At 40.2% G+C, this 16,584-nt stretch overlaps 1 protein-coding gene across 3 annotated transcripts in view; it reads left to right on the top strand.

Moving 5' to 3' along the window:
- Window positions 1-924: 924 nt before the first annotated feature.
- FOXJ2 (forkhead box J2) overlaps window positions 925-16,584 on the top strand; it is a 26,474-nt gene continuing 10,814 nt past the window's right edge. For 2 of the 3 annotated variants that reach the window (XM_085298860.1, XM_085298861.1), the window contains exons 1-2: window positions 925-2,514; window positions 15,853-16,205. In XM_085298860.1, coding sequence (XP_085154986.1) covers window positions 15,873-16,205 — 333 coding nt within the window. In that variant the 5' untranslated portion in view covers window positions 925-2,514; window positions 15,853-15,872. The remainder of the gene's footprint in view (window positions 2,515-15,852; window positions 16,206-16,584) is intronic. The other variant, XM_085298859.1, reaches the window with a different exon arrangement.

The following is a 16,584-nucleotide window of genomic DNA, read 5'->3' as shown; positions in this document are numbered from 1 at the left end:
TGTACCACTTAATTTACTTTTCTACACAGTTCCCCTTAATGTTCTAAAACAATGCAGTTTTCCTAGCTTGTGTCTCTAAAACCAGCCTTGCAACATACCACTATGAGACGTAACAAACAATTTTCAGCCACCTGGGTGGACATGAGACAACACTACAGTTTTCGATGTGATTTTAACTGATTATAATACATTGGAGAAACAGTATCAGATCTTAACAAGAGTGTAGTGGAAATGCCTTATAAGATTTGGGGATGTTATTGCAATAACTTATTGACAAATTTGTGACATGAGGAAGTGTTACCAGAGATGAAGATTTCAAGTGATTTGGGGGGAGCAAAAGGCTCATAATATCTTGGCTTGGAGCAGGACACAATTATTACTTAGTTGGATAGAAAAATTTATGACTTGTGCCAGAAACAAGACTGGGAGAAACTTCCCCGAAGTAGTGAGCCCCCTGCCTCCTAAATAGGGGTGAGGGATTGTCACACTGGAACAGTAGAAGACATTTGGAAGCAATGCCACACAGGCTGGAAGAAGTTACCTCAGCTTGGAGGAGATGGTCGTGTGGGTGAGTGACTGTTACAAAGGTGGCCTAGCGATCAGTTGTCACTGCAGCCTGGGAGGCGGCAAAAGATTACTATAGACGGAACCCTCCACTGAGAGGATCACCGCAGCGTGCGGCTCTCTCCTGGGCCGGCGGCCGCGATGCCGGAGCAGGCCGCGGCCCCAGCCGCGGCTGGCAGCGGGGGGCGATGGAGAGCGCGCGCTCGTCGGGCAGCGCCGAGGCAGCGGGGCCCCCCGGGCCGAGCAGGCCTCAGCCACGGCGGGGGAGCCTCGCTCGTCAGCCGCAGCCACCTCTAGSCTGGCGCCTCCTTAACCCGGGGAGGCGGGGGCCGCCACGGCCGGGGGGAGCTGGGGGAGGCGGAGCGCAGGCTGGGGAGGAGCCGGGGCCTGCAGTGGAGCCGCAGCCCGGAGCAGCAGCCGCGGGAGCGGCGGGGCCTGGAGAGACTCAACGCCGCCCGGCCGGGGCCCCCCGCACAGGAGCCTGGGGAGCCCTCCGGGACAAAGCCGAGGCCCAGCAGGAGGCGGCGGAGACGGCCGCTCAGCCCCACGCAGGCCCGAGAGCCGCCGCGGCCTCCTGTGGCAGCCGGGCCCGGGCAAGAGGACCTGGGGCCTGGGGGGAAACTAGGGACAGCCTCTGCGTAGTTGGGGTGGGGGGACACCCATGTAGCCTGAGGGGTGGGAAGGAGGTCCTTCGCGCCCCCRCCCCCTCCCCCCTGCTCCATCCGCAGCCGCGAAGAGACACCCTGTTAGGCAGCCCTGTTTCCAGCTGGGGAGACACCCAGGTGCCCCCTTGCAGCCTCCTCCCATACTGGCCGATTGGGAGACCTGCCTGCTAGCCCCCTTCCCCGCTAAATAGCTAGGGGGAGCTTAACACCTGTCCTCTTTTCTCACTAACTAGGCGGGGGGGGGGGGCAGGGGCCCTGGCACCAAACGCTGATAACTAGAAGTAGATTTACATGCTCTGGAAGAGACACCCCTCCCCCCATCCCCTGAGCTCCCTTAGTACTTATTGAGGGAAGAGGTATTTTCAGTCCCCAGATTTCTGGGGGTTGTGCAAGTCATCTTTACCACCTGCTCCCTCCATACTACATAGCTACTAGGTGAAAAAAATTCCTCCCTCAGGCAGAGAAGGAGACACTCCTTCCCTAGCTGTTCCCCAGACCCAGCCATAGAGTAAGTGGGGAGTCTCCACAAGAAAGAGAGGCAGTCYCCTAGACAGAAATAAGCTGGACTCCATCCCCCCAACCCCGATACTTACCTAGTGATTTTAATTATTTATGTCTGGTCAGCAGACAGCAGAGAAAGAAAAACAGGCACAGATTTAGTTACTCTCCCCTATCCAGTTGCTGCTGACTGCTGGAGATAAAGGTAATTTCCAGTACTGATCTGGTCCTCCTTCATCCCAAAGAAGATACCTCATCTCCTAAACCAAGAGGGTTTTCTCCAAATAACCTGTGCAAGGAGAGAAGACACTCCTCCCAATTACAAGGGAGGAAAAGGAACAGATTTTGCTGATAATATCCAGAGTTAGCAAGAATTCTTTCAGAGATTTGCCCAATCTTAAGGACAAGGTGTACCTGCAAGAAAGAGAACAGAGACTTCCAGGTAGGGAGACTGTGCTCTCTCAATCTGACAATCAGTGAAGAGAAGAAAATACTATCTTCCAGGGAAACTCCCCATTAGCAGTTAGCTGCCAAAAAAGAGAAAGCATCTCCATCCTAGGATAAAACTAGCAGTTTTAGGGGACTGACAAGCCCAAGCTGGTTATTTTAGCACTCAAGATTCTGATTTCATCCACAATTCCCTCGCCCTCAAAATCTTTCTTGAAGAAGCTCGTGGAGTATCTGACAGCAACATCGACATTCTGAGGATGGGGCTCACAGGATTGTGAAGGGCAGCACCCCAGAAACCGGCCCTGAAGATCCAGCTCCCTCCAGAAAATCATCCAGAGTGAGTGACTACATTATGTCACCCCTATCTTCCTTTCTAACATTGTTTCCCTCTGTCTTTCTTGTTTTCCATGTCTTCTCTTTTAATATCTGCTTTTATTTGAATCTTTTTCTGTCTCCTGTTTGTGAATCTATTCCAATCTTTTTTTTTCCATATGTCTTTTTTCCATCTCTCTCATTAATCACACTTACACGTTACAGGGAGWTGACCTGATTCTTTCCCTCACTATTTAGCTTATGGGCTACCCCAGTTAACTGTAACAAACCTCTCTGCCCTTTCCCTTCTACTTTCTTTCGTTGGTATTTTGACRTGGTCCTCGGCTCAGCCTTTATCAACAATGGTGTGAAATTAATTTCTGTTATCCAGAAATCATTGACAAGGATAATACTGGCCAAAAAACGTTGAAGAGACAGGAAGAGTGATTTGTAATGCTAGTGTCCAAGGATGTATATATATTATATTGCACTCATGGGGTTGGAATGTTAGGTGTTCTCTGTGTGAGTCTTACTATGATCTTAAATATAAGAATAAAATCATTGTGAGATGCAGACCTTATTATGCTTGGAAGCTGAATATACAGACCCGAGTGCTAATACTCTGAAATGAAAATCCTGCTGTACTCAGGGGTTGTGGGATGAATCTTGGTATAAGTGCCCTTGAGAGTTGATTCCATTGTACTTAGGGGCCTAGGGATGAAAGTCATGATACGCTGGTCGAACCTTCTCTGAAAGTCAAAAAGGAACTATTCCATTGCTACTAGTCTTTATATGTGTTTGCTTCTGTGTTCATGGGCTAGGAATGTCAATCCTATTGCTAGCGTTATGGTTAGCCATGCTGGCTGCTTTTTGTAGATGGGACAGTTACATTCCTATCCAAATGAGTATTCTGACGCTATCAGCGATTTCCTGAGAAATCAAATCTGGGGGGGACTTCATCTCAAGTCAAGCAAAAGCAGATTCCTTTAGCAGAAGCACCATCCCTAAGGATACCTCACGTGAGATATTCCTGTTTCTGTTCTCCAGTGAGACAGCAGTGTAGAAATTGAAGATCAGAGGATCCTTGGCCAGGACAAGTAGCCTTTTGGAAATCAGTATGGAGCACAGTGGGTAATAGGGAATCCCAGCATATCTTTGATGTAATTTGACAGTAAGATCATACAAAAGAATCCAGGTCCCTCCAAGGCGATTCCCTATTTTTGCATGTATTTTGACAGTTATCCTTAGCTTGCAGAGGTGTTTTTTTTCAAAGGAAGGCTGAACCATGATGTGTATRTTCAGGGGGTAGTGTTAGAGGCCCTCCTACCTGTTGCCCTATAGTTGTGCAATCAGGCTGTTTTGAGTACAGACGTGTTATCTAGAGCAAGGTAAGAGATAACTGAGTCATTTTGGCCTTTGTACACTCAAAGGGGTAACTGACTTTTCATGTTCTTGAGGTTAATTTACCTTCCTCTGCCCCTTCCTCGCTGTAATGACTTGACATTTTTCAAGTGCTTTTGGTTATGATGGATGCCAAGGCACTTTACAGAGTATGTATGCCACCCTTAAAAATTACGCTGTCCCATAATAACTATCTTTGTATGTGTAAAATGTTTCATTCTGGATTATTGTAATAAAGAGTGAGATTTGTATTTTCTGCCTGAGCTTTTAATATTCAAGGCAGACGTGCAAGGTTGAAAGTCATATGCTGTAGTATAATTGTTTGTTATTTATTTGCTAATTGCTGACTGGGTATTCAGTGCTGATTCAGACATACAAAATTAAGACAGTCCCTGCTCTGAAGATCTTGTAGTCTAAAACACATCTCTACAAAAGCCAGGGCATGGTGGTAAATTCAGGGAAGGTAATAATTTTTACAGGGCATAGCTCTTCAGTGTGATGTTGGTGTTTAAATCAAGTGTTTATCACAGGCTAAAATGTACTTTCCTCTGATGTAGATTTCTGCAGCTTTTCTGTACTATTTATTTAATACAGAAGTATTCGTAAAAGGGAAAGGAAGACTATTAACTCATCTTCATAAACGTGCAAGGTACTTTGTAGGTACATTTAAATGGAAGTGCTGTGTCTTTAAGAGTTTATGTCAACAGAATTAAACCTGAATACTTAAAATGAGACTTCTAAAACCGCATTTAGGTACCTGAGTAAATAGCCTGATTCTCTTAAGTGTCCAGAAACTTAGAGGTGACTTCAATAGAAGCTACAAAGTCTTAAGCATTTGGATATAGAGACACTTAATTGTATGTGTATGGACTAGTAAATTTAAATTTGGGCATTCTTGCTTCCGAAGTTGGCTTTTAAAGTTGAAACAGTCTGATCCTTTCCTATGTGCGCTCCTTTCCCAGTGAAGTTTGAGAACTGAGAGCATGACACTTCTCAGGTCAAACCCTTAAATAAAATTAAATGAGAAGGTCTAGAGATTTATGGAAAAAGGATTACATTACTAAAAGATCAGGAGGTTATATTAATGTTCAAATAGTGTTTGGTAAATTTCTTGGGTTTTATCTTTTGAAATCTGGTCCTGTAGGCAGTGTCTAGGTCAAAATAAGAAATCAGACAAGTTAGAATAAAATAGAATAATCATTTAGTGAGTATGAATGTCATGTCCCGGTCCTCAATGTGATTGTGAATCCTGAAATGCTTACTTTTTTTCTGCAAAATACGGCTGAATTCTGGTGTGTCTGGAGAAAAGACTCCAGCATCAACTCTTCTGTCTTCTGTAAAGTACCCCTTTCCCCCCCCCCCAGGATACAGGTATCCATTACTTGATTACMTCCTCTTCCCCTAAACTTCAGCTGACCTTCAGACAGTGGGAGGTTCATCCTCCATCACAATTTGAAGCTTTGGCCCTTTRCTTCCACTCTCAGAAAGGTGATAATTAATGACAATGGGACAGATGTCCCTCAAGAGTAGGGCTAAGATGATTATCTTACTTTACACTGCTGCCAGACAGGAATTAGTTTTGGTCATTAGTAATCAAAAGATGCTTTTGGACTCATTTTTCCATGTGCTGCTCCAAACCTTAGCTAGAATTGTAACTAGTGGCTTTCAGGCAGAACTTTGCCATTTGCAGAATTCATAGCTATGCTTCAGAACTGAAACTTTAGTTAAAGAATATTGTTTCTAGCCTTCCTGGTCTTGAAGACAGCTCTAAAAATATGAATAATGTCTAGATTATTAGCCGGCCTAAAATGCTATCTCTGAAATGTGTGAATCTCCACTTGTGTTAACTCTGAAACCTAAAGAAAATCATATAAACCTCTATATTGCTGGATATTGCACTTGCTATTATTTTAACAAGATTATCCAGCTGATGTGTGTATCCTTGAAAGGTTTGTCATCTTTGTAGCAGTCAATATTACTACTTGCTACCTGTTCTGCAATTAATGTTTCCTTCTTCCTTCTGAAGGATGTAAGATGAACATAAAGATCCATGGCATACTTCTACACTGTCCCCTTGTTTTCACTTTTAAAGGTAGCCTGTATGAATGTGTTACTGAGAGAGAGAGCAAGCACCCTGCAGTGTGTTTTCACACTTAAGATGAAAATTTTACAATCACTTAAGTTTGAAATGAAACATACGCAAAATATTGAGAGTGTTTCAAAGTTTCAGAGACCTTTGCAACAGAGTTTAGAACCAATTCACTGTTGTGTCTCAGGGTGCTTTGCCAAGATCTGGACTAGACTGTTGCTTATTTTTCTGTTTTTTTCCTCCCCTGTCCTCTACCCCATCCTAGCATGAACCTTAGGGTAGGTGTCTTAAAGGTAGAAGACAGAGCATTCCACTGATGTTGCTAGTTCCTGACCTTTGTCATCCCCTTCCTAAATCCCATCCCTGGCTTCCTAACATCATGTCATAGTCATGTTTTTCTCCTGCACCTTTAAGGCCCAGTATGTTTCCACCCTGCCTACATCTTTACTCTSGTTTCCTCCTACACTCCCACTGCTCCTCCCAAGTCTCTCACTACTGCCCTTTGCATCTCATTTTCCCTACTGTCCCTTTCAGCATTCTGTCCTCATGCCCTATAAAGCCTAAAATGCCTGTTTTATCCTCATAAGGCAGGCCTTTCCCATCTCCTCCCTAAGATTATTTTGTGTCAGGAATCATTTTTCACTGCATTTCACAGACCTCCTTGTTATTACCACACCTGCATTTTGACCCTTCTTGGTTTGGCTTTTATTAGATTATGTACTTGTGGAGACACAACATTTTTTTGTTTGAGATTGTGTCAAAAATTGTATAATAAATATAATTTTGTTCTTCTGAAAACATCTGGTTCTTCTGAACTGGGAATGGCAATAGATCTTTGTCTCCATAATCCATCTGACATTCTCCTACCCTTCCTTTTCTGTTGTCCCCTTCTCTTCAGGAATAGCTAGATTTTAGTTGTGAATTCAAATGAAAAGCCCCTGCATTACATTCTCTAGTTCCTTCTAGCACTTCAGAATTTTGATTTTGAAGTGGAGTGAACAATTTGTGCAAGGCCTAACATCCCATTCCTTATCCTTCTAAACTGGTCAATTTACCTGATGTGAGGTCAAGCTAGGCTGAGTAACYATAAAGTGTTAGGGGATATGTCTTCTTTTTTTGTCTTTGTATATGAGAGAGACTGAGTAATCAGGAGTGGAGGAAGGGGAGAGATGAGGAATGAGTGGATTTATATCTCCAGATTTTTTTTTCTTTTCTTTTTATTTACATTAGCAATTCAAATTTTATGTTCTTTGTCTTGTAAGACTCTATGGCTAATTCTAGTAGAAATATCATAGAGTTAAAARTTAAAATCTGGATAGTTGAGAAGGAATTGAAACTTTCTGTGATCACAAAGTAAGAGAGCAAAGTTTCTGAATTCTCAGTTTTCCCCCCAAAAAAGTAAAAACAGAACAGTTCTCTCACAATATCAGTAACTTACAGAGAAAATAAATTATTAAACTAATTTATCTGATTTTTTTTTTAATCTCTAGATGAGCAAAGCAGACAAGACTTCACAGTAAATAATTGGTCTTGGATTTAGGAGATCTAGGTTCTGTGCCTGGTTCTGCTACTTGTTTGCTGACTGACCTTGGGCTACTTACTTCTGTGGTTTCCCATTTATACTGCAGTAAAAGTACCAGTCTTAAGTGTTTCAAAGTATAAGGATGAAAAACACTGTGTAAGGGGGGAGTGTTGCAACTGATATTCTTCATATTGTAGATTACCTTGATTAGAATGTGAGATTAAACTCAACATTTCTCTAGGCCAGCTTTTGTGACATTAAGTAGTGAAAGCATGAGACTTCAATTCATTTTTCTTTCATGAAAGGTCCCATGACTTCCAAAACTGGAAGGTGAATGATCCTATACCATGGCTAGAGTCTGGAACTGTTTTATAAGTTGAATCAAGTGTAGATACTCTGACTCCCCTGAATCTTCTCCTTCTAAGATCTCTAATGACCTTTTCCTGGCCAGGCCTCAGTATCTCTGTTCCATCTTCATCCTTCTTGGCTTCCCTGCTGTTTTTGACACTTGATCATGTCCTGTCTTGAAATGTTGTCCTCTCTTGACTTTTGTGCCTGTGTCTTCCAGGTTTCCCTCCTACTGTTCTAGTCATTCATTCAGTAACTTCTTCATTAGGTTATTTACATTTCTTCATTTATTTTTTCATAAATGGACAGACCCATCTCTGATGTATTCTCTTTGCTTTTCTTCACCATCGTCTTCATGCCAGTGGTACTAAATTATGCATTTCAGCTTACTTTCTGAACATCTTTTCTTAAAAGATTTGCTTTCAAAATCATCAAGACCAAGAAGGTACTCTCAATCTTTTTTAAGAATTCCCTTTATTTCCTACTTTCCTCTGTTGCAAGCCTCCATAGTTGGGTCTGATGTGAGCTTTCTCTGAATCCCACTGTTATGCTTTGCACATGCAGGATAGAGCCTCATCCTCCAGTTTCATGGCCTTAGCCTCCTACTTCTTTCTTAGTCTCTTAAGAAAAGCAACTGTTATGCTTTCGTCATCTTTCATCTCAACTACTGTGCGTTTTGGCTGGCTTGTAATGACTGTGTTACCCTTCTTTGGTCTTATTAAAGATGCCATTCCTAAAGCTGTCTTCCAGCCTGTTTTCTCAATGTGTTGTCCTCTCCTCCCCTGTAATCATGTCCATTGGCTATCATCCACCAAATAATGGTCCCGCTTCTTGTCCTTACTTAAGGGCCTTCACATTTATTTTTCTACCTTGTCTGTCTTTGCCTTTTATTGTATTGCCCTCTGCTCTGCCAGTAACACATTACACTGTGCTTTTCAATTTCTTCTGAAAGCATCCCTTCATGTTCTTCCACAGCCGACTCATACCTTGATACCTATGGGAAAACTACCAGCTAGTAGAGCTAATAGAGACATAACGGAGAGTGCTTGTTTACCTATTTGAAAATTATTCTAAAGGACTGAATGATGCTTATAGGTAGTCAGCTTACTATGTTTATCTTCTCCATCCTGACACTCCTTTCATGAAGGAGAATGATTACAAAAATAAACATCATCATAAGCAAAGACCCAACCCTGCAAGAACTAAGAAGGTGAGAGTTGGAGCAGAATAATATTTATTCACAGTTGCAAGGTGGCAACTGTGGTAAGTAYGAACGGGGGAAAATCAATATCTGTGAGGGACTGAACAGGAGATATAGTTTGAGGATGATATGCAAGATGGAGCCTTTTTTGAGTAGGATGCAGAATGCCAAGTTACTAGCATTTTAAGCTAGAYAGAAGTGTTAATGTGAATATATTCCTTACTAGAGTGATTCTGAATTGTGATGTTGACTTTCAAACTTCATATAAATCTTTACAAATTGTGGGCCTGGCTAGGGGTTTGTCAGGTGTTTTGTCTCCTGCAAGACATTTCAGTCACTTCAATTCAAAATACCAAGGGCTAAAAGAAAAGCAAAAAAAGAATTAGGTTAAACGTGATTGGGACCTAATTTATGAGCTTTATACAGCATTAATTCTTTTAATCAGTCTCAAACTTCAATTTCAGCTGCAGTTTGCTTCCAAACTCTTCTTTAACAAGCTATTCTGCTGTGCTTTGGTAATCTTAACACTAAGAGTATCTGCTCTATCTGCATCCTGATCACCGAGCACACAAATAATTTACACTTGATACCAATTTCCTTATTCTTTATAAATTTAGTATGTAGTTCTTCCTAGTGCTTGATATCCATTTTCACAAATGGGACAGAATGGGTTGTGGCTTGTTTCAGTAGCTATTGCAGAGTTCATGTTGACTAATCTCTCTTTCAGTGGTTCAGCCTTTGATGAACAGGTTCTGACCACTTGCAGTCAGATTTTCATTTTCACTATGCCTTGCTGACATGTATTTAGCTGAGGGAGTCCTCCTATGTGTAAGCTTCATGGTATTACTATTATTAAACTGCAAGGTTAACAGTAATCTTTCACTGACATCCTTTTATTTTTTTAAATGGTAATAGAATACAWTTTTCATTTGTAAGTGCATAATGCATTCTTTTAACCTGAGTTTCTATAGCTGTCTTTGCAGTGATGTGAAGATCTTCTTAGCAAGATATTCTGGGTGCTGATCTACTTCTGATTTCTCTAATTTCAGAGACAATCTGGATAACATATCAATGTTTGCATATCCTGTGCGGAAGGTTTGCCACTGGATGTGATTCTGATAGACAGCTAAAATTTAAATTTATTCTCTTCAACGTGGGTGCTTCCAAAAGGTTGAGGGAAATACCATATTACAGATACAGTTTCTCTCACATAGACTTTCTGGTTTCCAAGCTATTTTTTTTTCCAGATATATACTCATAAAATTGAGTTACTCCAAAACCAGTATCCAATATTTTTCTCAGTGTAARAGTAATTGTTCTGTTAGTATTCTTGAAACAAATGCCAAAGATTTCTCTTGCCTATGTTGGCATATATTCTTTCCTTTGTGGTTCATGGAAGCGCAAACTGTGTGCCACCTATTACCACGTCTCCAATCCTTCCATTTGTTGGGAAAATATTTTTCTGCTTGTTCTGTTGCTTCCAAAGATGGGAAACATGGTTCTAGGATATGATGATTTTTGTTATCTCTTTGCCCAAAGGCTATATTTTCACCTTTCATGTAGCATTGCACACAAAGTGTGCATTCAAACTGCAGTGCTTTTCTTTTGGTGTGCTTTTCTTTTGGTGTACTTATATAGTAATACTATCCCTACCACTGCTTCCACGATAAGTTTCATTTCATGAATAACACCAGTAGCTTCTCTTTTCCATCTGGATTTGAGTCCAGAACTATCAAAAATTTCCTAAAGGCTTCTCATTGATTGTTACCAAAATGATGAACAACGATTTTGACACTACTCAGGTGATCAGATATGATTTATCCTTCTTTCTAGACGTTTACATGGAACAAATATCTCTCAGTGAGGAAGTTTGCTTAGAGAAAATAAGATTTAAGTGTTTTGTTCCTGCCCTCTTCATCCGTATCTCTTTTTTGAGGGAAAGCGTACATCTTAAAATGGCAAATTTCTCCTCCTGCCAGAGTTAGAAAAATTGATTCTTTCCTTTTTTTTTTTTTTTTTTTTTTTTTTTTTTTTTTTTTTTTGTTTTGTTTTGGCATAAGAATACATGTTTATTGCATGTGTACTTTACACATGTACTTCAAAACTATCTTTTTTCCCTCAGAGCAGAAGCTCTCCATTTTTCCATGCACATCTTGTCTTACATGTTACTTTTCTTTCTTGGTTTTTGAGGCAGCTTCCTCTCATTGCCACCCTGATCACTTATTTTAGAAAGGCTGCAGTCAAATGGTTTATTTGTAGTGATTTTTTTTATTACTATTTTTGTGATACCCCAGTAGCCAGCCATATCTCTTTAGCTATGTTAGGTGAACATTGTCAGTTAGATCCCTTGATCTGTATTTCAGGCACCTAAATAGAAGTGGCCTTCTTATAGTGGCCTTTTATAGACACTCTTCATTAATACCTCACACTAGTAAGTATGTTTTGAATATATGCCTGCTTGAAGTTTGTGCTGAGAAACCTAAGCTGATTCTCCTTTGAGTGTTTTGCTAGCAGTTTTTCACTGGGTTAGAATTGCAGCAAGAAGAAAAATAAAGCAACAGCGAAAGAAATGCATCTTATACAGGCTGTGCACAACATCATTTTATTGATTGTTTCACTCTCCTGCTTCAGTTGTAGCCAATACTGACTGGCCAGCCTTTGAGTTCTGCCTTAGAGAATATTTGGGTCATAAGTGTTTATTAACTACATTCAAGATGACTCTTAGAGCTCCGTTYCCCCCATTTCATACATGTTTTTTTCAGTCCTGTTATAAGTAGCRGTGATGTTGAATAGGATCAGACTGAGTGGGAGCAAGCATTTGCAAAATAGCAGAGTAGGCACAGTATCTGATAGAAAGAAGGAGAAGGTACATTTTCAGTGTGAGGTTCAATTTTCTGATCTCAAATATTTAAAGCAAGGAAGAAGCTTCCCAGGAGAGCTGCAATGAAGTATCACTAGTCCCAAGTAAATACATTAAAAAGTATACAATGATAGGATTTTCCTTAATGATTAATATCTTTTTCCTTCTGAATCAGAGAAGTTCCCGTGTGTTTAATTGTAAATTTGGCTCAGTAGCTGGGCTGTCATCTTTACGTATCTCTGACCTGTCTTTGGTGTTGTACTGGAACCTAGTTAGTGCTTGAGAAATGAAGAAAGTACGTTCTGTTTCCAGCTCTTGATGATGATTATGACTGGCTACCTTAGCCTTGTTTTTAACATGTGCAAAGGTAAACAGTGTCAGTTTATATATTTGGTTGACTTTAAATTGGGAGGTTATGAATTATAGTATATAAGTTTCTTTTCACTTCTTAGAATTCTTGCTTACTAATGTGGTAGAAGTTTWTTTTTTAAACACCCTAAATTTCAGCTCAGCATATCAGTTAATTATTTGGTTTGTTTGTTTGTTTGAATAAAGTCATAAGAGAGGAGTTTGAAAGAACATTTGCCAGGCAGTAAGCTGGGAAGTGGAAACTGGAAGAATCATGAACTGCTCTGATTTGGCTGCAGTCTTGTTTTATCATATCATTAAGTACTGTCAAGCTGGGGTAGTAATTGGATGAGGAACAAATCAGGTGAATGTGATGTGTGGCAGAAAGGGCTGTAACTAGTTATTTAACAGCAAGTGTTCTTTCAAATAGGTTAGTAACAAATTACAGCGTATTATTTTTGTACTGAGTGTGTTGCTGGAATTACCACCTTACCTGAGGGTTTGACGTTGTCAGGTTATTATAGCCCCCATATTGCTTCTGCCAGTATCATGATCAATTTTAAACTTGGAAAATAATCTTACTCCATTAATTTCAAATTTTCTGTGTGATTAGTGTTAGTGTTGGATCTAGGAGTATTGTCTTTGTTCTAAATTACTTCCTAATGTGTATTCTTAAAGACCTGCTGCATTTATTGAAAAGTAGTTGTTTCAGTGCTAAGTGATCTGTACATATGTATAAAGACTTTTTTATTATTATTTAAGACTTGGGTATTTTTCTTTTATTGTTAAAGAGATTTATAAATCAGAGAATGAAAACATTTGGATTTTTAGTGGCCGTCATGTGGCTCTGTTCTAACTTTGCCTGCCTCTGGTGAAACTGATGGTATTATGCTTGCATATGGCATATCAACCTTACCTTTTACTGCATAGCCAGTCATCCCAAATGGTCTGCTGACATAATGTGGGCAAAACTGAGGACTCTGTGAAAACTGCAGTTTTTGTGTTTCTTGTGTTTCTAGCATTTCAACTTGGAAGTTCTATCTGGCATAAAATTTTTTTTAAACTTAATTTTCTTGATGTCCGTGCCCTTAAAAAAAAAAAAAAAAAGAAAGAAAGAAAGAAAGAAAAAAAAAGTGTGTGGGAAGCTTGTATTTATTTCATTTTGCTTTTGTGTTGTTAGCAAAACTGATGTTTTGTAAGGGTTTAATATGCATATGATAAGCAGCAGTAATTTGTTCACTGATTTCACCATGGAAATTAAGATTTATATGAGGCACATACAAAACTAAACATTCAACTGATACTTGGTTCATGTTTTTTTTCCTCCTAAAGTGGTCTGAATACCAGTCCTTTGTGAGAGCTCTACCTGTAAAATTGCCATGAAAATGCAGCTGTGGTTTGAGTTACATGGATACCTCAGCAGTCTTCTTCCTTCCCCACTGTATAGAAATACATTGTTGCTTTACCTTTGCATAATTCAGGAAGGAACAATGCTGCTTTTTCTTTTTAAAAATATGAAAGATTAGATCAGTTCAGGCCCGAAGGGTTATATTCAATAAGCAATAACTTGTTAAAGGCAGGCAATGGAAAACCTTTTGCAACCCTAATCATCTAGCTAGATGCAGCAAGTAGTCGTCGCTATCATATGTGATAGTGTGGCAGATGAATAGATAGATAAGTTGGTAGCAATTGGGCCTTTCCTTTCTTCTATTCCACAGACAGAAAAATGTTTCACCCGCTACAGATACTATAGTGCTGCAATTTTATTTTTCAGTCTGTGCATGCATATGGGTGTGAGTGATAACACTGGTTGTGCTTTCCAAGGTATCTTCTGAGCTCAACCTGTTGGAGTCACTGCTTGTGGTGGTTGAGTGCTGGATTTTGTGGGGGGCACTGCGTAGGTTTTTGAGCCCTGAAAGATGTGATGAGCACATGCATGAAAATAAATAGTCTAATGAATGCACACGTGTTTGAGTGTAGACCCTTGTGTGCTTTTGTGCTGTGAGAGCACTTAAGTGCTCAGAGAGCATCCACACTGTGTTGTTTTCAAATACCTATTTTTACAATGAATGTATAATTGTTATTCATGCAAATGGGTGTCTCCGTGTCTCATCTGATCTGCTTAGATGGGTGATGCATTTGGTGGGAGGTGCCTGTTGATGAATTTTTCCTAAGCAGGATATGTTCATATTAGTCTGTTATGTCTACATGTATGTTTGTGATTAATTTGTTACATGAGARWGTGTGTGTGTGTGTTTGTGCTTTTACATTTTGTATATACTAGTATACTCCAAGACAGTTTCTTCGAAAAGATTAATTCAAAAATAAAAGATGTGGGACTTGCAACCGCTAAAAACTTAATTCCTCACTTGATGCAAAGAGTAAGTGCAGTGCGGTGCAAGTTGTGAACATGGAAACTTAACTACCTAAGTCTGAACTTAGAGGGATTGCTGCTGATATGTTGTTGCAGCCACTAGGGCTAATAGTGGTGATTTCTGTGATAGCCTGATTACTTGAAAAGCAGCCTGCAAGTTCATGTACTAAATACACAAGTTCATTCAAAGTTCATGCTACTACGTATTTTTGTCATATAAAATAATTGTTTACATTGAAAACCGTGGGTATAAATACTAGTTATATTGGGAAGGTGTGTTTTATTTATATGAGAGGAAATATGGTCTTGTAACTAATAGAAAAATTGGAAGTTAGGAGATCTTGATTCTGTTTCCTCCCTATGGCAAACTTGTTATGTGACCTTGGACAAGTCAGTTTTTCTTGTGTCTTGGATTTGGGAAGAATACTTGGCTATTATATTGTGAATTAAGCAAGATTTAATTTAATAAGATGATACATTTATTTAGGAAGAATGTGTGATGAAAGGCAAAACTGTAACTATTGTGAGCTCAATATAGTCTAGTCCACCTCGACATGGTAGATGTAATTATCTATATATAGTGTTATGCATGATCTTTATATTTCCAAATGAGATATAATCCTAGCTCTAAGAAATGGATTAATTATGAAGTCACATGATGCAACAAGAGAAACTGAGCCTTAAAAAGAAATTAATTTTCCCCCAAATTAAGGTAGTCGCAATCCTGGTTATTACAGATGATCTAATTAAGTTGTAGTTTGGATATGATATGAAGGGATATTCCCTTTTAGCAGTGATTCTCTTGTCAAAGTAAATCTACAAGATCTTGGTGAAAGGTCTTAGGCTTGTGTTGCTTAGGTAGTAAAGGTGTAAGTGAAATACAGCTGCTGAAAAGGCTCTACCTCCTTTGAACAGATCGCTTTTGTATCATAATTCTTTACCTGAATACAGTTGGGGTGGCTTTGGGTAAGATTGTACCAGCAAAGTTACTATCTGCTCTGTCCCAGTTATTATCAGTAAGGATGGTCCTCCCAGGAACATGGTCACAGGTCTCTTTGGGTGATTGCGTCTGGCTATGAGATACGGAGTAGTATGATCTTAAGACAGGTATTTTTTATTAGGGGAAGAGGTAGAAGAGCAATGCCAAGAGATCTTCCTGCTCTTAGATTTCAACTTGTTTGTATCTCTGGAGTTCCTTTTCTGATTCTCTCTCCTCACAGATACTCCAGCTTCCACCATCATGGCCTCTGACCTGGAAAGCAGCCTCACTTCCATAGACTGGCTCCCACAGCTTACTTTAAGGGCTACTATTGAAAAGCTAGGGGGGTCCTCACAAGCAGGACCACCAGGGGCTGCCCGAAAGTGTCCCCCAGGCTCACCAACAGATCCCAATGCCACCTTGAGTAAAGACGAGGCTGCAGTGCACCAAGATGGGAAGCCACGTTACAGCTATGCCACTCTGATCACATATGCCATCAACTCATCACCTGCCAAGAAGATGACACTCAGTGAGATCTACCGTTGGATCTGTGACAACTTTCCATACTATAAAAATGCTGGGATTGGTTGGAAGGTGAGACTTTCGTAGCTAAAGTGCCCTCTCTGTTTAAAATACGTTATTTTCTTACTTCTGTGCCAAATATTCTCACTGAGCAAAATAAAAAGTGATAAAYGTGAAACCAAGCTGACTGCTTGGACGAAATGCAGACCAGAAGTCCCTTTTCTCTGAGCTTTTTATATTTGCTTTTCCTATCCCCTTAAGAAGGACTCTGCCCCCACCTCCCCCCCAAAAAAAAAAACACTACCAAGCTTACCATCACACTGATACTCATTTCTCTGCATCTTCTGTAGGTGTATAGGTAATACAGCTTGTGTTATTGAGCCTAATCCTCTCCTCTCCTCCCCAGGATGTATATGTAGTAAGCTTTGGTTTTTGAGTGTGCACCATCCTT

The sequence above is a fragment of the Rhea americana genome, unplaced genomic scaffold, assembly GCF_003343005.1.
Source record: "Rhea americana isolate MKP2758 unplaced genomic scaffold, rheAme1 scaffold_142, whole genome shotgun sequence".
NCBI lineage: Eukaryota > Metazoa > Chordata > Aves > Rheiformes > Rheidae > Rhea > Rhea americana.
This window is presented reverse-complemented; position numbering and strand designations above follow the sequence as displayed.